The sequence below is a fragment of the Equus przewalskii genome, chromosome 14, assembly GCF_037783145.1.
Source record: "Equus przewalskii isolate Varuska chromosome 14, EquPr2, whole genome shotgun sequence".
In the NCBI taxonomy this organism is placed as follows: Eukaryota; Metazoa; Chordata; class Mammalia; order Perissodactyla; family Equidae; genus Equus; species Equus przewalskii.
Window position 1 is genome coordinate 89,555,276 of NC_091844.1, and position 27,738 is coordinate 89,583,013.

At 50.6% G+C, this 27,738-nt stretch overlaps 1 protein-coding gene and 2 long non-coding RNA genes across 53 annotated transcripts in view; 1 reads left to right on the plus strand and 2 right to left on the minus strand.

The window, feature by feature from the left end:
- Positions 1-27,738, plus strand: part of MYT1L (myelin transcription factor 1 like) — a 448,087-nt gene that overhangs the window by 394,976 nt on the left and 25,373 nt on the right. For all 50 annotated transcript variants that reach the window (XM_070571805.1, XM_070571813.1, XM_070571850.1 and 47 more), the window contains 3 exons: positions 8,263-8,325; positions 16,542-16,625; positions 17,955-18,176. In XM_070571805.1, coding sequence (XP_070427906.1) covers positions 8,263-8,325; positions 16,542-16,625; positions 17,955-18,176 — 369 coding nt within the window. The remainder of the gene's footprint in view (positions 1-8,262; positions 8,326-16,541; positions 16,626-17,954; positions 18,177-27,738) is intronic.
- LOC139075478 (uncharacterized) lies at positions 10,310-18,458 on the minus strand. Its single transcript, XR_011525847.1, has 2 exons — positions 18,346-18,458; positions 10,310-10,697 (listed from the first exon to the last, which is right to left on the minus strand). It is a non-coding gene; the product is annotated as an uncharacterized lncRNA (long non-coding RNA).
- Positions 20,820-26,051, minus strand: LOC103558894 (uncharacterized). Of its 2 annotated transcripts, none has more exons than XR_011525845.1 (5): positions 25,739-26,051; positions 25,369-25,490; positions 22,879-22,981; positions 21,208-21,321; positions 20,820-21,112 (listed from the first exon to the last, which is right to left on the minus strand). It is a non-coding gene; the product is annotated as an uncharacterized lncRNA (long non-coding RNA). The 2 variants fall into 2 exon arrangements; XR_546860.2 differs by having other exon boundaries at positions 22,871-22,981.

The following is a 27,738-nucleotide window of genomic DNA, read 5'->3' on the forward strand; positions in this document are numbered from 1 at the left end:
CACAGTCTGCACGCTTTAGGAAACTGGACTGCCTTTAAAACATATAAACTTCCTGCTTCATTTAACTTGTAAGTGGTTTGAAACCATCAATGGACAGAGAAATGGAACTGATGTCCCTGAGTCATTGTGGTTTTTACAGCCTCAAAGTCACCAGCCATGTAGCCCCACAAAAGCCTGTGTCTGACCCAAGAGGCGGCTCTGAGCCTCGGTGTCCTCAGACTTGAAAAAGCAATGTAGGAGCTGTGTTGACTTCACAGCAGCTTGCTTTTCCCTGTCTGCCCTTCGGAGCTTGGGCGTGGGCTGTGCATGCATGCCTGTGAGTAGTGGTCGCTGCGGGAACAGCTATCGTGGTCGTGGTAGGTCGTCTCTGTCTGTCTCAAGCACAATCCAATTGGTTCCTGGTGTTGACAAAATTGGTGTTGTCCAGCCAGCACCTCTGCAAAGAAGCCCCTCCCCACCCCACCTAATCAGTAAACTTCAGCATGGCCGACTCATCATTCCGTGTGTGCTACTTACCGCTGAAGACCAATTGGATACGGTCGCAAGTGCTTTCTCATTCGTAGAGGCGAGGAACGTCTGCGAAAACATTGCTAGTAAAGTAGAGGTGCTCACTCCTGCACATCTCAGTCCTGTTCCCGTAGCCAGAAAGACATTCCCCGCAACAACATGCATATGAGCTTTAAAAACCTGTTTTCAGTACACACAAATGGTGGTAACTGCCTAAGAGCTCAGGTTAATCAGCTAAAGGTGAGTACTTCTTTTCTGGTCCCCGTCCCCAGCATCCCAGCCCCATGTGAGCACTCTGCATGCCAAAGCTGAAGCCCCACTTGCATCATGAGGGTCGCAGTGAATGCGGACAGGCCCCCGAGCGTAACGCATCACCCTCGTAAGGACAGGAGGTTAGAATGGGGGTTTCTGTTGCCTTGAGTCAGCTGCACCAGTCAACTTTTGTATTTTTTTTTTTGCATGGGTCCTTCGAGTCCAATTCCAATTCTGACTCCGGCTGCCCCAGCCTCTTGTCTAGCCGCTCCACTGCTGCTGGACGTGCATGTGCTCTGGCAGCAGTTTCCCATGGACACATCCCGTTAAATGAATGGGACGTCAGGATGTGCTAGGTACGTTCGGCCGCACTGGACAGGAGCCTATTCCTGGATGTACCTGGGACACCATTCAGCAGGCAGCAGTTCAGTGTGGCGATGAGGGGGTCTCATTAGGCTCCCACTTCCGGGCAACGAGGCAGCATGATCTACAGAGATGACTTATACGTTAAGATTTTATAGGCTGCATGATTGAAAGAAAATTGAAAATTGCATGCAGCATGAACAGTAGAGCTGCTGTGGCAGCCTCCCTCCCCTGGGTGCTCCCCAAACAGCCAAACTTGCAATTTGAGTGTCCCGTGGAAAACGGACCCAGGAGCAAGGCCAGACCCAGCCTCAGCTCTGTTTGGGGCCAATACCCCGGAGCCCTATCATCCAGCATTGACAGCCAAAGCCAGGGCAGCATACACCATCCAATGCCATGCTGGGGGCCTGGGGCAGGGAGGGACAGGGGTGGTTCACAGGCACATGTTAGAGTGAGAGGTGACCCAAGGTTGACGGCAGGCCGGCCCCTAAATCAAAAATTGAACCTGCAGGTAAGCGCCCTGTTCATCGGCGGTCGATGCCGGGTGCACCATCCCAGTGGACTCTACAGGCCATGTGCTCTGTGCAGTACAATCACTGGGCATCGCGGGCCTGATGAAGCTCCCCACTGGGTCGCTGCCCGTCTCCACCTGCTCCTCCACACCACGTGGTCCTTGGGCATTCCACCAGCCCAGGGCTCCAGAGACCAGAACTTTGAGCCCCACCCACACTATGACACCCACTTCTTAGCGACCTGAGGCCCAACCTATTTCAAAACGTTATCGGAATCATCAAAATGAAATTTGTTTAAAAGTCACATCAAGGTTCCCTTTAAAATTCTTTTTCATTTAATGTTTTTAAGCGTAATTTAAAAAGAAAAATGCTTGGAACTAAAGAAAAAAGGGTTTTTATTTATACGTTACATACATGAGAAAGCAAGTCTTCCACTAAATTCTACCATTGTTAACCAGTCGACGTTGCATTTTGGAATGTGCAGGTTTCCTAGTACTGGAATAGCTAAGCACCACGTGTCAAAGCCCCTCGCCCGACTCTCAAGGGATGAGGGAAAGTGGGAGAAACTCTTCCAGGAGGGGTGGGAGCTCAGGGGCTCGGGATGGGGGAGGTCCCCAGCCAGCCCCCTCGGCACGCCACAGTGCAGTATAGGTGGGATAACGAGGCGGTCACGACCCCTGCCCCGTCTTCCAGCCCCCACCGCACAAAACCCGCAGTGGCCTCACAGGGCTTTATTCCCAGGACCTCCAGCGTGTGCGCAGAAGTCCTGGGCCATCTGTGTTTCTCAGGGGAGGCGGGAAGAGGGGGGAGGTTGAGCAGAGGGCCTAGGGGAGGCCCCATAGGTGAGAGGACATTAAAAGGGAGCTTGGAAAGTGCCGCACCCAAGGGCTGACCCTCCGAGGTCGCGTCAGAGTGGGAGAAGCTCAGGATACATATACTCAATAGTGAATTTATTGAATTTCAAAAAAAGAGAAGATTATTGAATGTCTTACAAATTAAAAAACGATTTATAAGATTTTGTCTTTCCTTGAGTTTCAGGTAATATGTTTAAGAAACTGGGCAGAAGTGATGCAGAATGCTTTTAAGTGACCTGGTTTCTTTCTGTTTGGGGAGAAAATTGCAGACTTGTAACCTAAGAATCAGGATATACCATTTTTCCATTTAAAAATATCTTTATTTTGCACTCTGCTACATTTCTTTATTGTTTCCCATGTATATGACAAAAAAAATCAAGACAAAGAAATGTATTTTTAGAACCATATTTCTTTAGGCAAAGACAAAATTTTTGAATTAAACTTTTTATATAAGTGGGGCGAAGGTTTTTAGATCTGTGGCCTGAATCATTCCAATTTAAAAATTCATTTTGCTGCTATAGACAAGGCCTAATTTTACATTTTCATGATTTCTTTTACAATTGAAGACATTAAGAAAAAAAATTACACTTTTTCCTATTTTGTGTTTTACTTATTAAGTTCCCTTGATAGAGTTGCCATGAAGGAAAGGAACAAAAAAGACTGCTAAAGGAGGTCTCCAAGAATTCTTCACAGAGCTCCGAGTGTCAGTCTGACATTTGTATTATTATTCCAAATGCTCAGTGAGTATTTTTCTGTACATTTTAGCTACTATGCTCAAAATGAGGCATGTTTGAAAATCAACTAGGTCAGGTCAGCCACAGGGAGAATTCCACATATAGTTCAAACACATCAGCAGTGCTTCCAACCTTTGTTTATATGATTTTTAAAAATAAATAATTGACCCTATCAGGATGAGAGGTCATGAGTCTCTTCAAAACATTTTTTCTATACGTTGACCTTGGGGAGCGGGCCAGCATAGCCCCAGCTCAGAGTCGCCCCACGGGGGTGCCCCGTTCAGAACAAGTGAGGCACTGAGGAGACGGCTCCCGGGCCTGTGTGCTCGGCGGCTAGACCGCCGCTCCACCTCCGGTGCAGACGGATGGTGAGAGACAGACGCCGACCCAGACTGGCTCGTGTGTTTCCCCACGTTGTATCCAGCAGGGGAGCATCAGCAGTGCATTTGGTCCCCAAGAGCAAATGTCTGTGTTTGTTGAATCTGTCTTGGACTCCCTCTCAAGGAGTTCACTGACATCTGCTAACAGAGCTGATGCCACCTGGGTTCACCTGTTTCAGCCCCTGATGTGTAGACAAAGTAACTTTAATGTGTCCATTCATTAACTAGAGGACACTCCAATCATGAAAAAAATGTCATATTTTAAATGTCTTACTTAATGTAACTATTTATCAAATTCTCATATTTATTTTCGAGAGAGAGGGGATGACAGAATATGGAGGAAGCACTTTAAAGATATTCTTATAAATAATTAAGCAACAATACAGCTCCAGTCAGTAGATTTAAGAATTTACATTTTTGCTACCTTGCTCCAGGATTGTGGTTTTGTAAACAGGAGAAACACGGTAACACATGATATGCTTTGCTGAAGGACAAATTGGAGTCAAACTTGAGAAGCAGGTTGCCCGTCATCCCATTTTTGTGATGTGTGCCAACGCAAAGTCACAAGATGCTCACAGTTATTCGTTCCGTGCATAGGTATTAAGCTCTTTTTTGATGGTAGGGTGCATTTCTGATGACTTGTATGTAGGAGTGGTCAGTGACGATTCCTACATGGGTCCACCCACAGTAAATATTTTGGTGGTAAATAGTTAAGAGAAAGCCAGGGGTACAGAAGGTGTTCTGGGAGGTTCCCGCCCAGACACCTCTTTGCCATCTTAGATCTGCAAAAGCAACAGACACCTCGCTTGTTCCTACTTGAGAAGGGCTATTTCCATGAAATCAGGAATTCAAAAGTTGGTGAGTGGCCCTGATTTTCTTTTTTTAGATTTTGTCTGGATTCTGCAAAACTTAAACACTGCTTAAGACATTTTATTTTGATTTTTCCATCACCATTCTTAAATGTCTATACAAGACCCATTTTTCCAGCCAGATAATAACATGTCCTACCTAAAATTAGTTTCCCTTGATATTACTTGAATCCCAAGGCAAATGCAAGATTGCAGATAAGGAAGGGAATCACAAATATTTTTGTCTCAACCATATCCGTAAGGCGACAAATGTAGATCCAAGATGATTTATTCATCCTTTGCTTTCTCAGGGTGTTTTTACTAATAGCACCTTTGGTGTGGAAGAGAGAAAAAACGTCCAAAGCAAGGGTTTTATTTAACACCACTTTGCCTCCCTAAAATAGACTTGGTGTTATTGTCCATGAGAACCGCCAGGAAGCAGGGAGCACCTTTCAGCTGGGGCTTCTTCCCTGTGGCCGCCCGAGAACTTCCGTGCTGAGAACCTGTGCCTGCCTTAGAGGGAGTTTCCATGGAAACCCAGTCAATCTCTTCTGCCATTTCAAAACCCAAGCTGTGCAGCACATGCTACTGTCTGATTTTATCCACGGGGGACTTTGATTATCCCACATGGGCCTCCCTTTACGGAAAAGACGTGCTCTTAGATGGGTAGATCCCAATCGAATTTTTGTAAATCAATTTTACCCGCCCCCTTATCAAGGGTCCTGGAGCTGGCTCCATCTGAGAAGCAAAGACCCCTTTCGTTAGATAAATAATCACTTTTCATTCACTGACTTCAGAAAATTGTATTTTTGAATGTTGAGATTTCTTAAGGCTAGGAAATTTGTATGTAAATCCAAGAGTTTAAAAAAGTCTTAAAGTCTTAATCAGTCACATAAAAATGAATCTTAGAGCTGTTGGAAGAAAGAATAGTTGAGAAACTGCCCTGGGCTGCCTTCTGTGGTCCAGAAGCACCACCTAAAGATGAACCAGCCGAATTACCGCCCTTGAAAACTAGAGGCTGCTGATTTCAAGGGGACGCTAACAAGGAAATGCCGCGGGTGCCTCTGAGCACGTGTTCACCCCCGAGTGGAGCTGGGGAACTGAGGATACGGGCTGCCATCAGTTCTGGGCACTTCGTTCAGCATCAGCCAAATGCAGGGAGGACAGAAGGGGAAAGAACTTCCCCGAGACAAGTGCAGAGCAAGCCCTTCGAGGGTCTCACCTAATTTTCATCCTCATCACACAGATGAGCAGGGCGTCTTAGCCCCAGATGAGGGGGATGAATCTCGGCAGGTTTAACTGTGTCCCCAGATTCAGGCAGCCAGCAGGTGGCAGACCCGGGATTTGACCCCATCTGCCTAATGTGAAACCACGAAAATAAAAACAAAACCTTTTAAGAGAGAAACCCCTCTTTCTGGGAATGTTTTCTTCTTTCCCAACACAGTGAAATCTCCAAAAATGAGCCAAATCAATATTTTGTTTGTTTGTTTGTTCTCATGGTGACAAAGGACATTTTAAACACGTCTTTTTTCATCATATGATACATTTGTAAACAGCTTAAATGCACAAAAAAATACTCCTAAAATCTTTCTCTTTCTTTTTTTTTTTTTTACCATCAGTAAGATCTGATTTTCATTTGCTTTATTATAATGCCTCATTTTAAATCTGAACAGAATATGCCAACCTCCTCCTGCCCCCACCAAAAAAAGACATGTGAAAAAATTTCTACTTGTGTTGAAACGAATAAATTTTAAATAAATTTGCACTGTGCTTAAATTAGGAAAAGTTTAAGGATCTTTTTTTTTTTTTTTTTTTGAGCAAAAAGCAAGGCCAAGTGCATCTTATTGGCTGGTAGGAAACATTTCTATTTCTTGATGCATCTTCAAACAGAAACTTGCATGAAGATTAGCTTCTTAGATAGAATGATTTGTACTGCTTTCAAGTTTTCCTCCCTATGGGAGCTTTCTGGGGCAGGGGTCTCTCCACAGGAGGTTTCGTTTGGGAAATCAGCTATTTAAGTCATTATTTAGAAAATAATTACTTAGCAATCGACAGAATAGTCTTGTGATCAAACTTTAAGTGTACATACAGCTGTTACTTTAATAAAAATCAAGTTAATAATCTGATTTGGGGTTGTCATTCTAAGATAGATAAATAGGTAGATAGATAAGTAGGTAAGTAGGTAGGTAGATAGATAGATAGACAGATAGAAAATGATAGATATTGTTTTAAGCAGCTCATTGTTCTGCCTCAAACTCGTATTTTAAAAAACCCTTATTCCCCTTATGCACCCCAGAGTTTTCTCTATTACGTTTTCACTCACTGCTTAATTTTCCCAAAGCACAGGCTATAGATTAAACTTTAACCTTTAATATGAGATGGCAAATACCACTTTCTATACCCTGAGAGCTAGAATTATGTTCCCTTGCTCAGGACTAAACGAGAATTAGACAATTTCTAAATACCAAAAATTGTTTACACATCTAAGCATCCAAATACGGCATTCACACACTTGAACTTTCCCCAGTGTCATGTCTTTTCATTTCACCCCCTGACTCATCTGACCTGGAGCGAGCCCATCTCTAAGCAAGTCATTAGCTGGCCTGGTCTCAGCATCAGACATCCAGGGTGACTTTCCAGGGGAAAGCAAGTTGAAATCTCTTAGAAGCAGAGTACATTCATTACAGATTTAAAATTTGTGGGTTTTGTCCTTGCTAGGAACTCAGGTGCTCGCTGAGGGGGGCCGGGCACAGGGCCTCACCTGAGCGTTACTCCCAGGTGGCAAGACTGCATCACTTGGTCCTGGTCGTTGTTTGAGAGTTACAAATTTAATGGAGAGAAAGAAGAATTTTTTCTTAATTTTTGTCCTTCATTTTGACATTCCTGCTGGTACGAATGCAGCTGAAGTAATTTAAGGGAAGCTGTCTCTGTAGGACAACCTGATTGTTCTTGAGATGGCACATTTAAGAAGCTATGTGGAGGGCAACAATTACAAAACCCTTTCCGAAAACGTTCTCTCCATCGGAACAATGGCAACGTGGTGGTTAAGCACCTGGATGGCGCTGCCTGGACAGCGTACAGGGGCAGCGTGGGTGCCGGGGCCCATCTAAGCATCTCAGCTGACTCGACCTGGTCAGTCAAGAGAGATCTGTGCTCTGCTCAAGTCAGTGAAAGTCACAAGGATTTTTTAAGCCACCTGAGAGCTCAGAGATGGTCTGAAGGATTGTTGACCTACTGCCGGCAGTTCTGGTGCAGGTTGCTGCCGCACCGGACTCTGGGGTTGACCGGTTGCCAGGCCATGAGGAGTGAGTTGAGTGGGAGCCCATTGTAGTGCTGGTGTTTGGAGTTTAGACAAAGACCCATCTCTCAGACCACTGTGTGGATCTTTTTATGTGAAAATCTTGCTTCCTCTATGGACGGTGTAACCACAAGTCTTGCTATACCTGGGTTTGATGGGACTAGAGGGAACAAAAAGGGAAAGACCCAAGAGACCTTTAGGGGTAATAGAGACACTTAGGGCCCAAGGAAGCTCCAGAGACTACTGAATCCTAGGCAGTTCCTGAAATTCATGATCCTTCTGGAAAGTGTCCTTGTGCTTGGAAGGGAGAAGGTAGTCAAGGCCGTGTCTGGAGGTGGTGATTAAGGGGCATGTCCATGCACCCTGATAAGGAGTTCCCCACTCCAGGCCGCCTCATCCGCGTGGGAGGTTAAGCATTACAGACAGCTTGCTTTCTGGATAAATAAGAAAGTTAATTGCTCAGGGAATTTTATTTCTTTCAAGTAAATCGCCCAATTTGCATTTTTGACTGCAGGTGCCCAACCCCTGGCTGTGACGGCTCTGGGCACATTACCGGCAACTACGCTTCTCATCGAAGGTAAGCAGAGGTGCTTCTTCTCTCCATTCTTTCCTGTTTACCATCTATCATGCACGAGAACACTGCAAAGGGCGGGCTTTGACACCATGGGTAAATTAAGGGTCTAGAGGCCCACAGACCACCAAGCACACTGTCCTCATCGGGCCTTACTTCAAAGCTCCAGAAGCACAGGCTCCTCTTTGCTATCTCCCCTGTCACGCAACTGGTTCCATCTGCAAGAAATATCGGTAAACTCATCTAGGAGCACGTCTTTCTAAATTGAAAGAGTGCAGGAAACACAACGCTCGCTGGTACACGACGGGACCCCCAAGAACATCACTGAGAGGCAAGCGGTCCAAGACCACCGAGAGCTGATCTCTTAAATATTGAGATCTGAGCCACAAAGCTGTGCAGTTACTCTAAGCAGAGCTGACCACACAGAAATGCCTACCCTTGGGCCAGCCCCGTGGCCGAGTGGTTAAGTTCGCATGCTCCACTTTGGCGGCCCAGGGTTCCGCCGGTTTGGATCTTGGGCGAGGACATGGCACTACGCATCAGGCCACGTTGAGGCGGCGTCCCACATGCCACAGCTACAAGGACCCACAACTAAAATATACAACTATGTACCGGGAGGCTTTAGGGAGAAAAAAGGAAAAATAAAATCTTTAAAAAAAAAAAAGAAAGAAAGAAAGAAATGCTTACCCTTACAATTCGAGGCCCTGTCACTCCCATGGAGAAGGGAATGTCTAAAATACAGCGTAGAGATTCAGTCATCTAAGATAACAAAAATTCTATACTAGTCGACATTCAGTAAATATTCTACAAACGTCTATTTTATGCCAGGCCCTCCCTATGTTAGAAGTGAATTGAAAGAACCTTTTGGTACCATGTCTACACAAAGGTGGATCCAGACTCAGTGGTTAGGAGCAGTAGTTTCTTGTCATGTTCAGTTAAGAACAACAAGCCAGGGGGCTGGCCCCGTGGCCGAGTGGTTAAGTTCGCGCGCTCCACTGCAGGCGGCCCAGTGTTTCGTTAGTTCGAATCCTGGGCGCGGACATGGCACTGCTCATCAGACCACGCTGAGGCAGCGTCCCACATGCTACAACTAGAAGAACCCACAACGAAGAATACACAACAATGTACCGGGGGGCTCTGGGGAGAAAAAGGAGAAAATAAAATCTTTAAAAAATAAAAAAATAAAAAATAAAAAAAAAAAAAGAACAACAAGCCAGTGCCAAGCCAAGGACCAGACCATGTCTGAGCAAAGACCCACTGGAGGCAGAGTCTCCAGCGATGGAAGGCAGTGCTGCATCCCAGGAATAAAGAAGCTAAGTTACTATAAAGCGAGAGTCTGAGAGTAGAGGAGCGCTCCTGCTTTCAATGCATCCCCCACAAAAAAAAGAGAGAAAACTGGGACAGTTAGAGCAAGTGGCAGTGCCAGCAGCCTCTCCACTGGCCCTGGAGGAAAGGGGTTTGCACAGATCCAGCAGAGTGCATCCTGTGGGTCTACACCATGTGGCCGCCAGAGTGACCAGCCCCCAGGGGTCAGAGCCGGGGATGCTGACGGTTGGCTGGTAGGGTCTGAGCTGGGGACAGAGCTCATATGGGGGGTTGTGTGCTCACTAAGATCCTACTCCAAGACCTGTGCTTCTGTGTTCACTCTTCAACCATTTGGGAGCACCGTTGTGTTTTTTTTAGAGATTGGCCCTGAGCTAACATCTGTTACCAATCTTTTTTTTTTAATCTTCTTCTCCCCAAAGGCCCCCAGTACATAGTTGTATATAATAGTCATAGGTCTTTCTAACTCTGCTATGTGGAACACCACCTCAACGTGGCTTGATAAGCGGTGCTAGGTCTGTGCCCAGGATCTGAACCTGCAAAACCCCAGGCCGCCGAAGCGGAGCACACGAAGTTAATCACTCAGCCACAGGGCCGGCCCCATGGAGCACTGTTTAAACAATACGTGTCTGTGAAAAGCAAGAATTACGAACGCCACAAGGAGAACTGAATGATGCCGTTTATGGAAGGATTCTTCATACTCATTTGATGAAAAGGTCTCATCCTCTAGACCAGGGGTGTCCCCTGGGCACAGCTGACATTCAGGGTCGGCTCATCCTTTGCTGTGGAGCTGCTCTGTGTGCGGTAGGATGCTAAGCAGCATCCCTGCCTCCACCTACTGGATGCCAGGAGCACCACTACCCAGTAGAGGCAACCACAGATGTCTCTAGACTTCGTTGAACATTCCTGGGGCCACTGCCCCAGACCACAGGGTCAGGAGGAGACTTGTGATGTTCATCTGTTTTCACCAGGCAGTCGAGAGCCAGCCAGGGTACTCCGAACGTAGAACAAGGGTAACCACCTCCAAGAAGAATCGCCAGAGCAGGACCACTGCGCTAGAGCAAATAAAACAAAGTCAAATTTAAAACTCCAGTTAAGTATAGAAAGCCAAGCACATTCTATGCTACTCCGCCTTTTAATTTATCTTGGAAAAGAAATGTCTTAGTCCTTCATGACCAGAACGTCCAGCATTTAATCGTGTCTGCACAACTAAAAGTGAATATTTACCGGTCATTTCATGTCCAAATGTCGTTTTTCTATTGTTTTTTTTGGAGGGTTTGGCATCATGTAAATTTATTCATAATTTGTTTAAACATTTTTATTTACTTAACTTGCATCTTAGAATGGTGGATATTAATATAGCATAAACCTGTGAATGAAATATAATTTAAGCTTAGATTCAAGCTGGGATCTATGCCTGGAGTAAGTAATACAGGGTTAACGTATAGAGTTGGAAAATGAATTTGATTCTGTTTTCAGCAAATTTGAGTAAAACATACAGCCCTATACAGGGTTAGCATATTCAAAGTAGAGGACATTGTAATATTATTTATCTTAGTAATAACCTCCATTGCATAAAAGTGTGAGTGGGGCTGAACACTTTGTTAAGCAAAAGTCTTACCCTCAGTTAGCAGTTCTTGTGTAAATTGGCCACTAACGAAAGAAAGAAACAAACTTCCCCAGTCTCTTGATTCCTGATGGCCATAAACACACGTAGAGAAACTTTTGTCAGAGTTAATCTTCTGTTGTCCGTTTCCCAGGAACATGAGCTGATGTTACCTGTGCAAACTCTAGAGAAAACTTTACTCAGAGGGTGGCTCTTCAGGTGTCTCTCTAAGTTTCACCACAGTTCAAGTCAGTTATATGAGTTTGCGGTGTCTTCATGCCCCTCCGTGGGCTACAGTGAGAAGAGAAGTCAGAACAAGGACCCTCAACACGTCGAGGGTGGTAGACCCGCCTTGAGCATCTGCCACAGAGGAACGTGCAGCCCGGTGCCAGTGTCCTCCTGAGCACAGTCTTGGGAACTTAAGAAAGTGTGCTTTCATCTGCCATCTGCAGAGCCACACTGAGCATTAGGCAGTTTCATTTCTTTTCACACCAGAAGAAACTGAGACTCCGAGAGGTTATATAGCAAGATGGAAGTCAAGTTCATGTTGTCTGCCTCCAATGTCCTGTCTCCTTGTGGACTTCCATGCCCCACACAGCCCTTGAAGTTTCAGCTCCCTGTGGGGAAGTGAGGCCACCCAACCCACCCTAGATAGGATCTAGTTTGTGCTGGCTTTGGTTTTGGTTCTAACGGAGATGAGGTTTTTCAGTCTCTACCTCATCTCTGAAACTTTCCTAAATTCATCTAATCAATGATTTTTGACTGTCTATGATGTTCTATCAAAAAAACTCATCATCAAATACTTTGCCCTCCCCTCTGTCCCCAGTGAAGACGGAGAACTTGCTTACCAGCCCATACAAAGGTGCTCATAAAGTTCACAGTCATTGTCAGGCTGTATCTTGGTCTTCTTGCTTTCAAACAACAAAAAAATCCAGGTCTTCAGCTTTCCCTCAAGGATCCCATTTCCAGGCATCTTTATACCTTTTCCTGACCCTTCTCCAGGATGGCTTTTTCCTGCAATTTTCAGATGTGCTGGTACAGCGACCTCTCAGCCTCCAACCACACAGGATTCCTAGGAGGCCCATTGTTTTCTCTGATTCCATCATCCCACCTACAGGCAGCAAGAGACCCACAGGCCCAGAGTTGTTGCTCTAGCATAGAAGTAATGTCTATGGTTTCCACAAATGATTATACTACATGAATCAGACTCCCATTGGAAACCCTCCCAGTGTTACAGAGCAGCTGTACCCCTAGGGTTCCAGAATGTTCTCTAATAACAAAGAACAGTATTTATCGATCACTTACTACGGACTCAGAACATTACTGAATATTTTGCATATACAATCTCACTATCCAGTGAGAATATTATTTTTAACCCAATTGCATATGAAGAAGCAGGGCACAGAGATCCTATGTCAGCCACACTTCAAGTCCTGTTTCTCCCGGGGCACCTTCATTTTGCTCTTTTATAAGAATGGGCAAAATGTGTGAGCCTCCAGCACGACAGGCAAGTGGTCTGACCATATCACTCTCTGCTCCTCGGTTCCAAAGTGCTTTGAGAAGTCAACGCAAGGAGCCCAAAGGCCTTCCAGCTGTGAAGTGGACAAGTCACCAGGTACTCAGGAAGGCAATGAAAACCAGGCCTGAGGAAGCGCAGACACCAACAAGGAGTGAATAAGTCCCCCTTCCAGCTTCTTGGGTCCTAGTCACAAAGTCAGGACATGTGACTCCTCATCGGGGAGCTCCAAGGACCATCGAGGCGTGGCGCTGGCTTATCCCATAGACACCGGCTGTCACACTCGCAGCAGATCTCTTCAGCCAGAGAGGCAGTGGCAGTTTCTCCTTCGACCTTGGGCTTCAGCTGCAATGCCCATCCCAGCACCATTTCTGGTCTTGAGACCACAAGGCACACCTCCCTCCACCACAGCCCTGCTGAGCACTCCACATCTTGGCCTCCTGTAAACGCTCGCCTGTCTGAGAGCTGTCCACATGTCCCAGCCGAGTCTTTCCCCACCCAGAGAAGGCAAGACCGAAAGTGTTGACGATGGCTCCAAAATTTATAAAATTCCATGTGAAGATACAGGTCTGTGATGAGCTCCTGCATCAACAATATCGAGTCGCGGAAAGTACAGTTTCTGCCCAGGAAACTGTTAATCATATAGAGCGTAATCGCAAATGTCAACCTGGAATTCTAGAAACCTAGTAAATTCAGTAAATATTTATTGACCACACAAAATGTGCTAGAGGCTAAAGATACAGATAAAGACAGAGACAGATAGAGATCAGATATAGTTATTAAAGCATGAGCATGATAAAGAAGGCAGGTCTTAATTCTGACCAGGGAGGGTGGGCCAGAGAAAGCCAGAGAGAGGCGGTGACCTCTGAGCTGCGTGTGGACGGCTGGGTAAGAGTCGCTGGGTCATGACGAAGGAGGAAGAGCATTAGAAAAAGCGTTGTAGCAGCAGCAACAGCAACAAAAATCAATGTACATTTGACAAAGTGTGAATAGTCAGTTTGGTTGGAGTTTCGGGGGTAAGTAATGGGAGTGGTTACCGATGAAACTCGGTTTTAGGAGTCCTTTTATATTCATATGGGGAATTGAGAGAAATTTAATTCTCTAGAATCCAGGAAGTCACCCCAGTGACAGAGTGGCAGGGCTGACTTTCGGCACAGAGAAGGCGCTGCTGAGAGACAAGAGGCCTCCAAAAGCGCACTGTGAGGGCAGCGTCCGCGAGAAGACTGGGAGCGGCGGGGCGGAAGCAGCGACAGGGAAGCTACGCGCAGCCCGCGTGAGGACAGGCTGGTGGGCCAAGAAGTGGGAGAGGAGGACAGGCTGAATGTGAGGACGGAAGGGCCGAGGGAGTGCCGGATCTCCCTGGGGGACAGATGGGTGAAGGGCCATGTCCCTGTCTGAGGTCAAGAAGCCCCCAGACAGAGGGGATCAATTTCTGGTTAAATGCATTACCTTTGAGAGTCTTATGGTACGTGCACGTCGACGGAGGAGGCAGGGCTGGAGGAGGAGTGAGGGTGTGGAGTGTCCCCTGATATTTGGCTCATTGGAAGCTCCGTGGAGTGGACAGAGAATCACACATTTTAGAATGAGAGATGCGTCCAAACACTGAGAGACTCGCTCCCACCGGGAGCCCTGAGCTGGCAGCCTAGGGAGGAATCACTCCCGCCACTCTGGGCACACGTCGCTGGACAGTCTGTGGTCCTGCAGCGTGAACTACTATGTCGCTCAAACCAGAAGGAGAACACGGGCCGAGTGACCTTGTTGGGTTCAGATCTGGACCCTAAGGAAGAATCACAAATACGGACGGAGGCAGAAGGACAGGATCTAAGTGTAAGCACCATTCCTGTGGGGACCTTGGAGACCCGCCTGGGCTCGGTTTGTACCCAAAGCCGGCGCCGTGGGCATCTTCTCCCCAGAACACGGAGGAGGCGGCTGAGGCTCCCCATGGCTGACTAGGGGCAGAAGTGGCATTTCATTGTGCCTGTTGATGCCACGTCTTGTCAGCTTCTCTCACCCAGGGCCACCTGGGAAATGCCGCCAGATGGCAGCTCTGTAGAGAAGCTCCGTGCTGGCCTCGGCAGCAGGCAGCAGGTTTTCCTGCCCAGGTTTGAAGCAGAAAACAAGTTTTAAGATAGCAATCAATGCTTAGTTCCATTTTTCCTGGGGTCCCTTGTGCTCAGCTGTTGGTGGGGAAAGCTCTCTTGTTTCCATCAAGCATGGAGATCAGCAAGAAGCAAGCGGGATGAAGCCAGCGGCCCACGCATTCAAATGCTGCCCGTGAGAACAGACCCCTCGGCCCTGCACTGTGGGACATCAGTGCTGACAGGAGAGCCCGGCCACTGCAGGGTGTGGGCTGGGATGGCGCTGAATACTGGCAACAGCAGCCAGGCAGGTGAAAGGACCAGGCGAGGACCCAGAAGGTGAGGAAAACCGTCAAGAGCAGCCCCACCGCCCAGATGTGCCCAGGCCTCTCACAGGCCGGGGCCAGCACCCCACGCCCACACACGGAGACGACAGTGCCTCTTCTAACCCACACGCCTGCTTCCCAGAACCCTGGAAAAGTGACTGTGGGATTCCTAGCCCTAGGAGGCGTTCCAGGACTCTAGACCAGCCCGAGTCGAGATCGAGGCCTCCAGGCCGGTTACTGTCAGTCAGGTCTAGACCGAGGTTCGCTGTTATTTCTTCTGTTTTGGTTTCTTCTGATTTATTTCCACCCCAGCCCAGGTCTCTTGAGGACCCAGAGCTGCCCCTCACTCCCAAGTTCACGGGGAGAAGACGGGGAGCAGAGCAGAGGCGGCCTGTGGGGTGCTGCCTCCCCCGAGAGGAGCCAGGCCACTGCACCAACTTGGGAAAACGCTAAGGAAAGTGGGTAGTGAGGGGGTGATGGGGAACGGGCCTCCCTTTAGGAGTAAGGCCCTCCACCTGAGAATCAGTGTATCTAGAAAGAATTCAGAACTGATAAGAAGGACATATCTGTGAACTCAGCAAGACACCGAGGAGCCAGCATATCCCACCTGGGACACAGCCGTGCGTTCCTGTCAGGGTTCCACTTCCACACAGCCGGGCATCTCAGTAATAGTCTAGTTTCTGGTTCTTGCCTAATTTCTGGTTCTTCAGTGCTTTGCAAAGAATCCCATTTATTCTACATATTCTCATATATAACAGCCTAAAAGCCTGTGGTTAGCCTATTGTCAAACAGAAAAATAGACACATACATCTGTGTTCCAGCTAGAAAATTTCCTTTAGACAAACATGAGCCTCTATTTCCAAAAATTTCAAAGTTAAATAAAATAAGCACATTCAGCTTCCACCGTGCCTTCTGCAGGTACACCCAGAAGCCTGTACTTGATAAGCAGGAACAGATCGCCAGCATATCGTTCCCTCCCAGGGTGGAAGGGCTGGCAATCTGGCTGTGTGAAAACAGTTCCAGGAAAGAGAAGCAGGGAGGCGCACGTCCTCCTCAATGTCCCTCTCTGGTGCGTGGGTCCATCTTCCCTCTCTCTCAACAAGGAGTTCCCCAGCTCCTTCCTGGTGACTCCCCATTGCTTCCACTTCTGCCAGCTGGCCAGTTTCTCTGGCCCACCCAGCCCCTCGGTGCCCTTGCAAGGGGCTGAGGTGTCTGCAGGCTGTGAGAGCACACGGTGGGGGGACCCTCCTCCGATGCTGTTTTCATGCCGAGAAGCAGCGGCTTCTGGAGAGGATGGAGTTGAGCCCCATCCTGGTGAAGGAAGTCTGCAGAACTGACAGTGAGGCTGTTCTCACATCCTGTTTCTTCTTCAGCCTTTCAGGGTGCCCGAGAGCAAAGAAGAGCGGCATCAGAATAGCACAGAGCAAAGAAGACAAGGAGGACCAGGAGCCCATCAGGTACGCGCAGCACAGGGACGGGCAGGGCTGCTGGCCAGGCGCTCAGATGACACGAGGGAGTGCGCGTGGAGGAACCACAGCTGCACCAGGGCCTTAGATGTCAGCCGACTGCAATGTCAGACTGTCGAACCCAAAAACCAAACCAGAGTGTCCCTGCCCATGGGCCCACAGCGTCCTCTAAATTACGGGTGCTGTAACAAGCAAATACCATCCTTCTGACGTTCTGAGTAACCAATGCACAAGAAACATCCTCGACCCCGGGGGGGGGGGGGGGGGGAGCAGTGAATGTACTGGGAAAGGCAGATTCATGAAAGCGTAGGAAGGTGTTAGCTCTAGCACCAAAAGTGAACATTCTGCTGGCATTCTGGCTTATGAAAACCCTCTAGCTACACTCTGCCTCGCCCGAAAGCAGGACTGAGACCCACGGGTGCCCTGGCCTTGAATGTGTGGGGTGAGAACGTCAGCCCCAATTCACCTGGGCCTGTGCCCAAACGATGCCCAGGGGGCCTGGTCTCAGAAATCCATAACAGAGACCTTGTGCTCTCTTCCCAAAGTTTCAATCTCACTGGATATCCTTAGAGAAAAATTTTGATGAAAACACAATAAAATTAGTTAAACATTTGTTTGCAGTGCTGGCTGTGTTTCCTCTGCCGTTTGCCGTAACCCCTGACAGAGAAGTCTCGGAAGCTGGGTCAGCCTACTGTTGACCTTTAGCTCCAGCCAACGATTTTCCCATTTGTTCACAAAAGTGAACTGATGGTGCACTGTGCGCCAACACCATCCCGGGACCTTTCATTAAATACAGCCTCTCCTGCTTAACATCCTGTCTGCAGGGGTGTTGTAGGGTCTCCAGAAAACACGGCCAAACAAATAAGTGTTTTCTAGCTCTATCTTTTGAGAAGAACACAGATTTGTAAAATAATCTTTTAAAAATAATTCTCCAATTTCCCACTGACTTTGCATTTTTCCACCAAAGCTGTGATTCTCTCCAAAAGTGGTGTCTTCTAAGTAGACACCTGCATCTCTCTTGATACAACAAACTGGATCATCTTTTCCACGTGCTGGCATCCATCATTCCTCACAAAGGGCAGGCGTTCTGCTCCAGAAAAACCTCCTTTCAGCAGCTGCAGATCAAGTATTTCTGCGAGGCTGAACTATTTCATGGCCCCACTAGGTGGTGTCTTTTAGTGACCTCTTCCTTTCTTTTTCTTTTGCTTGAGTAGAAGAGGTGCTTTTTCCTTCATGTCAGGTTATTTTGACTTAGTTGTAGAGGCCACCAGGTATAAGACGGCAAGACAACAGCGTGTGTCTCATGTGTCTGCTCCCCAGATGCCCTGTTCCCGGGTGTGACGGCCAGGGCCACATAACCGGGAAGTACGCCTCCCACCGCAGCGCATCCGGCTGCCCCTTGGCAGCCAAGAGGCAGAAGGACGGGTACCTCAATGGCTCCCAGTTCTCCTGGAAGTCGGTCAAGACGGAGGGCATGTCGTGTCCCACGCCGGGATGCGACGGGTCGGGGCACGTCAGCGGCAGCTTCCTCACGCACCGCAGGTGAGTGGTACCTGTCTGGGCTCCCGGCCCGGGCAGTTCTCCTGGGAGGGGTGTGTCACGGCGCGCGCAGCTCCTAACTCATCACCCACCGCGAGAAAGAAAACACCGAAAACTGCGACACCAAACTAACAACCGTCTGAGGCTTGGGAAAAGAAGAGAAAAGGCTTACATTCGTTTTGAGAAGTACAGAGTCATCCCACCACATCCACACACTAGCACAGCGGGCTGAGACGTCGTCGACCAGGCTCCAAGGTCAGAACTAGGTTTTCGTTTTCCGTGCACGCGCACGCACAACACACGCACGCACAGCACACGCACGCACAGCACACGCGCACGCACAGCACACGCACGTCTGTGGGTTTAGCTGTTCATTTTGGCAGGCGGTCCGGTCCGGCGGCTCCGTTCCGAGAGCGCCCGGGAACAGGGAAGCCCATGCGCCCTGCGGACGTTCCCCGTCCAGGGCACCTGGTTACCGCCAACCCCGTGCGCGCATCGCGTTTTCTTCTTTTCATGCAAATAGATCACGATGTTTCTTAGATATCTGCCCAGGACAAGCGCCTTTTCCCTGCCCCTGGAAGCCCTAGACTGGCCGAGGTGGGCACTGTCCTTGGATGGACAAACCTCCCACTGCGCGCAGAGCGCCGCCACCTGCCCGCTGGAAGGCTCCAGCGCACGCGGCTCAGTCCCGTTCCAGGAACTCGAGCATAGGCTTCCCGCTGCGGACGTCTGCGTGTTCTCGGGCGAGCGCATCTTCAGGATGCAGGCTAGAAGCAAAAACGCTAGTTTTTACAGTTTGACAGGCAGTGCCAAAATGCCTCCAAAAAGTTCCTACTTTCTTAGATCTTTGGCTATCGATTAAATGTGTAAACCCTGCCCATGTGGCATAGGAATAAGGGTGTACGTGTTTTGCAATCTGACACAGAGACAAGTTCCATTCCTCTGATCAAATGTAAGTACTTTGGGTTCCACAGCTCTCACACCAGGAGGTGGGCAGCTGCGGGGGAACGGCTGCGTGTCCTGGGCTCTGGGGCATCTGCGGAGCCCAGAGTCCGAGCCTCGGGCAGTGGGCCAGGAGGCCTCGCCAGGGTCATGCCCTGTCCCCCCCCCCCAAATGCCACTGGGCCTCACCCCACACACCTCTGTCTGACACCCAGCTGCCACAACCAAGGTGATCTCGTAAAGATGCCTGCCTCTCCTGGGCTTCGGGCCTCTTCCCTGTTTCTTTTCCCCAGGGACAAGTCTTACCAGGGTCTCAGGCGAGGAGAAGGGAGTTGGTCCAAAGGGGTGCCCTCGTCCTGACAGGACAGAACCCCGGGACGCAGGCCACATTTAGCAAGGACAGTCATAGCTGACAGATTCGTGTTACTCGCACAGTTTGCACCCCGAGAATCTCTCCCTTCTAGAACCCCCATCAATGCTCTCTCTGCTCTGCAGACCCCTCCCCCAGAGCACTGTGGGTCTGCCCTCCACTCCCGTAGCCCCCCAGGGCTAGGCAGACTCTCCTTTCAGGGTCCCAGGTCCCTGGAGGAGCCACAGAGGCCCAGGCACGCGGGAATGACCACATGGCCCAGCCTCCCACCCACCAGCTGTGCCGGGAAGGGCCCTGGGGCTCTGGTCCAGGCGTCGCTTCCAGCGTGAACTGGAGCCAGGACTGCGACCTCTCCAGCCTCTCAGGCCCAGGTCCAGCAAAGGGCCCACCTGTGGCTGCAGAACTGTGCAGAGGCTGTGAAACCTTATTTTACTATAAAAGCTTAACCAGGACAGTCTGAACTGCTACCTTTAGTCCTCTCGAGGACGAAAAGGAAATGGATGCCGCGTAGGCAAGTGCGCTGAGCCCCCTGGTGCGGGGTGACTAACCGCGTCTTCTGCAGGGTCTGAAATGTCTGTGCGTGAAGGAGAACAGGGCAGGGGGCTCGTGGGTCGAAGGGATGAGCAGGGCCGCGAGCAGCGTTCAGAACAGACCTGCACTTATTTTTGTGGTAGTCAGAAACGTATACCATAAAATTTACCATCTTAACCATTTTTAAGTGCACAGATGAGTGCCATTAATTACACTCACACTGTAGTACAAGCATCACCAGCTTCCATCCGCGGACCTCTTCTCATCTTCCCAAACTGAAACTCGGCCTCCAGTAAACACTGACTGGGCGCCCTCCCCAGCCCCCAGCACCCCCATCTGCCCTCTGTCTCCGTGGACTGATGACTTTGGGACCTCATGTGCGGGGACCACATGCTATGTGTCCTTTCACGCCTGCCTTATTTCCCTCAGCACAATGTCCTCGTGGTCCATCCGTGTTATAGCCTGTGACAGGATTTCCTTCGTTTTTAAGGCTGAATAACGTCCTATTGTATATTGACCTGCAGTTTTTATCTGTCGCACAGCTTTCCATGTATTTTATTGGGCAGGCGCAGCATTCCTCGCTGAAGGTGTAACAGCAGTGACCCTGGGCAGGGGCCGCGCAGCGGGGTCTGCACCTCTCTCTCCCCGGGGCCTGTGGCTGTCCGGGGCTGACCGGCAGCCCTTAGGGCCCTGGTCAGGAGGAGCGTCCCAAGGACACGGGTGGCGCCGAGATGCAGGGCTCCTCGAACCCCCACGTGCTGTGAACACAAAGAGGCTTTTAGAATCGGAAGGAAAGATGAGACTGAAACAGAAATTTCCTGTTTTATTCTCTTTTTTCCCCAAGTTGTGACAACTCATTAGATGACAGAGGATCACCTTCTGACAGTGTCAGCAGATAACAAAGCAGCAGTAAACAGCAGATGAGGCAGGAACGCACACCGTGGCTCCCGGGGCCCCCGGAGCACGCCCACACCACTTTCCTCTCGCACAGGTCACCCCGGATATTCCGGGACAAGGACGTTCAGAGTCGACAGGAGCTCTGGGCACCCCGAGGCCCCATTTGTCGTGAAATCGTTTCCATCATTTCACAGGGAGTCTGTCAACAGGGGAGAGGCAGGGTGAGGGGATCTCCTCCCGGCCCGTTTCCTGAGCAGAGCTGACGGGCAGCACGTGGAGAATGTTCTGTCTTACCTTTAGGACAGGCCCATCTTTCTAGACAAGCAGTGTTCAACGTGAAAAGCGAGTCTTTCAAAACCAGATGCGTCCTCATATAACTAAGGCAAACGTTTCTACTGAGACGTGCTCCTGACACCCAGTGATAAAAAAAAAAAACTGAATTCCTTTTCTTTTCTAATTATAGACAGCACATTTTAAAAACATCTGCCCCCCAGGGCGAATCCATTTCTGCTGTTTCTCGAGCGTTTGAGGGTGACAGGGTCTTCCCGCCGGGCTCATCCCCATCGCTTGTGAAGGCAGCTGTGAGCGCGGGGCCCCACAGGGCTCAGCAGCAGGCCAGGGGGACCCTCCGCGCACCAGGGCCCACGCCAGGCTCCCAGGCCTGTGTGGTTGAGTGGTCTCGTCACCGTTAGGATGGACGCGGGATAAATCACAGGAGGAACTAAGTCGAGACTCTCAGGCCGACCCTCCCCCAAATGAGGCCCATGACCAGAGGCGACCCAAATGCCCAGAGGGGAGGAGTCAGGTAATTCTGTACAGCAATTAGAAGGCATTGTGGAAAATGCCGATTTTATATATGAGGAGCTGAAGGCCAGATGACACAGGTCAGGAGCACGCTCCTCAGTTCCAGCTCATACAAACTGAGGACAATGCTCAGTCCAGCCGGGAGGCCAACACGGCCGGTGCGTGGGGCGTGCAGCCTGTCCCCTCCATTCTACGTTTGGCTCAGGACAGCCACTGTGGGATGGTGAGAAAACACAGCACTCGCCCTCCCCAAGCCCAGGACCTCACATTGAGGACAAATGTTTACACCAAGACCCCACACATAGGGCAGATCAAATGGGATGAATGCTCAAATCAAGGAAGAGGACACGGTGGGAAAGACAGGTCTTCGACTCAGAGAAATCAGACAGGCATCTTAGGAAACTGAGACCTGTTAGGTACATTCCCAAGGAAACCTCAACCCGCACCCAACCCTCTCTCCTGAGTCCCTGGAGCTGCATCAGTCACTCATTTCGTTCAGCTAACAGTGATGGAGACGCCTTCAACGGCATCCCTGATCACCACGTCAGGCTCTGGTTGACAGAGTTGGGTACCACTTCTCTGCCCTTAAGAGAAGAGGAAGACTCTGGGCGGGAGGAGGCTGTGCATAGATAGAAGCCACCACGCAGCAGAGGATGGGGTCAGGAAGAGAGGGGCAGGGTCCAGGGCAGACCAGGCTAGACAGACAGGCTCTACCGGGAGGAGACTTGGGCTGCATTTTGAAGAAAGAGATGCCCTTCGCCCTGGGGAAGGGCGGTGTATGAGGGGGCTTTAAATGGAACGCCGAGTCTGTGTTTCACACGCCCCATCCTGGCAGCTGCGGAGGGTTTGACGGCACAGGGAGACGGGTGAGCAGCCCCTAGGGACCCAAATGCAAGAGGACGGGTGCTGGGTCCGTGCCATGGTAGCAAAGACGGAAGGTTAGAGAAACGTTCAGGAGTAAAACCAGCAGGGCCAGTGGGTGAAGGCTGCAGGGGACAGGGAGCCAAGCAGGGGAGCAACTGCAAGGACGGTGATGCTGTGAGTCAAGAACATGGGAAAAGAGGTACATTTACACAAAAATGGGCACATTGAACTGTTCAGGCCGCCACAACAACATGCAATAGACGGGGTGGGCTAAGCAACAGAAATTCACTTTCTCACGGTTCTGGAGAATGGAAATCCAGTATCGAGGTTCCGGCAAATCTAGTCAGTGGGAAGCTCCATCTTCCTGGCTCGGAGACGGCCACCTTCCCAGCGTCGTCAGCTGGCAGAGAGAGAAACAGCTCTCCAGTGTCTCTTCTTATACTCCTATGAGTTAATCCTGCTGGAGCGAGGCCCCACCCTCACGGCCTCACTTAATCGTACTCACTTCCTCAGAGGCCCCTTCTCCAAAACCAGCCACACTGGGGGTTAGAGCTTCAGCACAGGCATCTGTGGGACACGTTCAGTCCACAGCAGTGGGGGAAAGACAATTATTTCATTTGAAATACATAGGCTTCAGGTTTTGTGAGATTTTGAAGCAGAAATGTCTGCAGGCAGCTGGAAGTCAGGACAGCGCTCTGGAGAGAGCACTGTAAGAATGAGCAGGGTCTGGGTCAGGACCGGCCCCACAGCCACCCAGGGACCAGGAGCAGAATGAGAAGAGCGGCAGCAAGGAAGCGTGGGCAACCCCAGCATAGGCGGACAGGCGGACCAGAGTGAGGCCATGACAGAGACGGGCGTGCGACAGGCAGTGTTTCGAGGGCCCAGGCATCTGGGAGAGGAGAAGGTGGCCACAGGATGGGGTGGCAGAGAGAGAGAGACCCGGGGATTACTGGACTCCAAGTTTAGGAGGGCGGAGACGTCAGGAACATGGCAGTCACCTCAGGGAGAGGTCAGAGAAGGCGCCCGATGCCAAAGCAAGACGGAGATGGGCCAGAGGGCTAAGGAAAGGGGTCAAGTGGTGACAGGAGGTTGTGACACCAGAGAACCATAGAGGAGACAAGCAAACAGCACTCAGAGTGACCGTAAGGGCTTGGGAGCAAGGAGGGTGTCACAGGAAGAGAGAGACTGGGCATGTTATTCATCTGAAGGGAAGAAACCGGAGATGGAAGGAAATTAATGACACAGCGCGGGCTCGGGACTTGACGGGGCCAGATCTTAGAGGAGGTGAGAAGACCAAGCACTAGAAGGTCAGGAAAGATGAGTGAGGATGTCAGTGAGGAAATGCTGTGCACACGGGGCTTCCCCAGAGGACGCAGCCACGAGTGAGCGGGCACCTCAGGCAGGCGCCTTGGGGAGGGCGGGAATGCCCTGCTGAGGAGCGAGTGAAAGGCCATGAGCTGAGCGAGATGAGTAATGGGGATGCCGAGGCTCCCAGGAAACCCTGACCCATTACCCGTGACCCTCGGGGGAGGCGTCGTCTTTGTCTCCCGCAGCACTCAGCCGTCAGGGCGCAGAGAAGGGAAACAGACCTGCAGCTCTGACGCAGCCCCGGGGGAATGCAGGCACAGAGGTGACATGAGGCGTGGCTGGTCCAGAGGATGATGAGAGCAGGGTGCAGGATGGGTAGGGAAGGGCAGAGAAGCTGGGAGGAGGTGACTGGCTGGGAAACCACATCCAGATTCCTAACGTGCACCCACAGGTCTCCTTGACCTGGCCCTGTGCCCTTGCTCCCCTACCCACCTCCACCGCCTCACCTAGCCTCTCTGAGCTGCCAGGACCCCACACACAGCCTAGTGTTTGACGCCTCTGTCTTCCCGTTACCTAGAAAACCCTTTTCTCCACCTCCCCATCTGCCCCGTAAATGCCTTCCGGTCCTTCTAAATAATGTTGCTTAATGCTATTTAGCATTTGGTGTGCACCAAACACCTTTGTATATTAACCCTGTTAATCTTCATAACAACCCAGGGAAATAGGTACCCTAATCATCCTTTTCAAAGATTAGGAATTGAGGCAAAGAGAAGTGAAGTAACTGCTCAAGGTTGTACGGTTTGTCAGTGAGCCAGGGTTCCACCCCAGGCAGCCTGATGCTCCAACCCAGGGCCCCTCTCCTCTGTGCCTCTTCTCGACTCTGATCCTTTTTATCAACTTATTGAAACCGCCCCTGACTTCTCTCTCCAGGAAGCGAGGTCTGTCCCTTTGCGCCCCACCACTGAGTGACTGCAGGGTCTGTCGTGCTCTGTTGTGACTACCTGTGTGTATGCATGGGGACCATTTCTTAGTTCCCGCATGTCCACTGCACCTCGCTCATGCCTGCACATATCAGCGCTGAAGAAATGCTTTTATGCGTCACTGACTCAACACAGTTTTTAAAAGGCTGGTCAGAGTTGTGGTTAAAACAGGGAGCAGCCGTGTTCACTAAATGCAGCTTGAAGCACCTGGATGTCATCAGACACGAATGCTTCACCAGGTGCGAAAGGGCCTGGAGACGCGAGATGCCAGGAGCACGGTCAGAGGCCTTAGGCGGAAGGACAGGGAAAGAGGAACCCGAGAATGTTCTGCCTGGGTCTGAACTGACTCAGGAGGCGACTGGCCCAACTCCACCTCCTTGCAAAGACCCTCGGCAAGCCTGGGTGGGGATGTCAGGACTCAGGCACACCGTGGGGCCAGCAGAGGCAGGAGAGAGCTGCAGGGCGAGGGGAGGGGAGGCGGCTGGAGGGGCCTCTTTACCTGTTGAACCTGCTTCTTTGTGTGTAAGGATGCTGAACGTACATCTCTGCCATCACCTCAATCCCACTCCACTTCAAGGCAGATTAGGAAGATTCTCCAAAATTAAAGTCACGATTCTAACCCTGAAAAATAAATAATCTTAGAAGTCCTATCTTTTCTCATAGGGCTTAACCAAAATAATTTTTTAAAAAAATCACCTCCTAGACACTCTTAAACCTTTTCCACCTGGACCATATGATCTGGTTTATTTATTTTCAGTTCCCCCACTATCTATCATAAATGAGAAGGTAGTCTTTTTTAGAATGTTTATTTTGCTTGCTTCTTCTCAAGAGAATTGTAGTGAAAATAAGTCACCATACTGAATACTTACCAGGTGAGTTATTTTTGTGATCAATCTTCTCATTTAATGTAAGAGCTAGGAAAGGCTAACTGCCATAACAAACACACCCGACACTGGCCCCAACAGAGCAGATCTTGCCTTCTTGCTCACATAACAGAACTGGCTGGGGAACAGGACAGAAGTACTCTGCCATCTTCAGCACATTTTGCAAGAGTCTGTCTCCATTCCACAACCGGAGGGAGAACAAGAACGTGGAGGATCCACGGCAGAGAAGGAGGAGCACACACCTCCTCCAACTCCTGTGGGCAGAACTCAGTCCATTGTATCACCTAAAGCAAGGGCCGCTGGGAAGTGTAGTCCGCCGTGGGATGCTGGGAAATGTAATCTACCTGTGGGATGCTGGAAAATGTGGTCCACCCGTGGGATGCTGGGAAAGGTAGTCTTCCTGTGGGCTGCTGGGAAATGGACTCTGCCTTTGGGATGCTGGGAGTTGTAGTCTATCTATGGGATTCTGGGAGATGTAGTCTACCTGTGGCATGCTGGGAAATGTAGTCTATCTTTGGAATGCTGGGAAATGTAGTCCGCCTGTGGAATGCTGGGGAATGCAGTCCATCCATGGGATGCTGGGAAATATAGCCCACCCATGGGGTGCTGGGAAACGTAGTTTTTGTGAGCCCAAGAAGAGGAGGAAACGTTTATGCATCCTGCCTCTCTGTGATGTCGAGCTGCCGTCCTTTTTACAAAAACGTGTAAAGTCAACCACACGACCCTGAGATCTGTATGGTTCCCATTTTAGAGCTGAGAAAACTAACTCAAGGAAGACCAGTCACTCACCTTCCCATGCCAGTAAGGAGAAAGCTGGGACTGTCCAGTGTTCTCCATCCGTGGGTCACCTTCACCTCACTCACTCGGTACACCTGCAAGACCTAGGACAGGCGTTCACAGTGCAGGTACCCGAGAAACTATCATTAACGGGGGCAGACAGCTACCTTGTCTCCTAGGTTTCATTTTGGTCTCGCAGGATAGCTCACTAGCTGCTCTCCAGGGCTAGACCGGGAAGCAAAGTGGGGCGGACCTGCTCGACCCCAGCCGTCCTCACCCCGTGGAACGCCCACTGCTCTGGGCCGAGCACAGCCGTGTCCATGTCTGCCAGTGAGCGGGACGGAGAGGCCTTCCGCTCCCTCCCATGGCTGAGCTCTTGGCCCCTGTCGCCAAGACCACACCCGCACAGACGGAGGACACTAAAGGAGGTTCGCGTTGATCTTCTCTCAAGACCTTCTCTGATGATAAACCCAAATTCCACAGCGTCAGGGAGCGAAATACCGCCCGTCCAGCACCTGCGATCCGAGCCGTGGACGAGCCCTGGGGCCTCGCTGCGAGCACTCGGACCCTCGGCCTCCCACGCGGACGCTCCTCCGCCGTCCGGCTCTCTGAGTCCGGTCCTGGTCTGCAGCCCAGAGCGCGGAGGGAGCCGCGGGGCAGAGCCCGGGCGCTCCAGACCCGGCGGTGACTTTCTGTTAAGGCAGCATATGCGAAGCATCCTACTTCACACTAACACGAGAAGAAAGGCCTCCCAGATTCCAGCTCTGTCTGTGACCTGCCGGAGAGGAGGAGCGAGGAGCGAGGGTCCAGGTGGCCCCCTCCAGGAGGAGCAGACGCGCCGAGGGAGATGGGACCCTGCGCTGAGTGGATTCGGCGGGCTCCTTGGAGGGCACTCCCGGGAACGGCCGCGCCCTCTTCCACGCTGTCCACACTGTTCGGCCGTCTGGCCAGGCTGCCCCGCTGCGGGGGACAGGGAAGGTGCCCCTGTGGTCTGCCCACGGCCTCTTCTCCGGCCCGAGGTCTGGGGTGTTGCCGGAGGGGGCCGCAGGCAGCAGCCACCCTGTGCGAGCTGCAGCCCCCCAAGGAGGGTCGCCGGGACCCTGCCGAGGACCTGGCTCTGCGCCTCCGCGCGGCCGGCCTGGGGGCCCGGGGGCCTCCAGCCTGTTGCGCGTCCGTCCACCGGCACCCACCGCCCCGAAGGAGAGAGG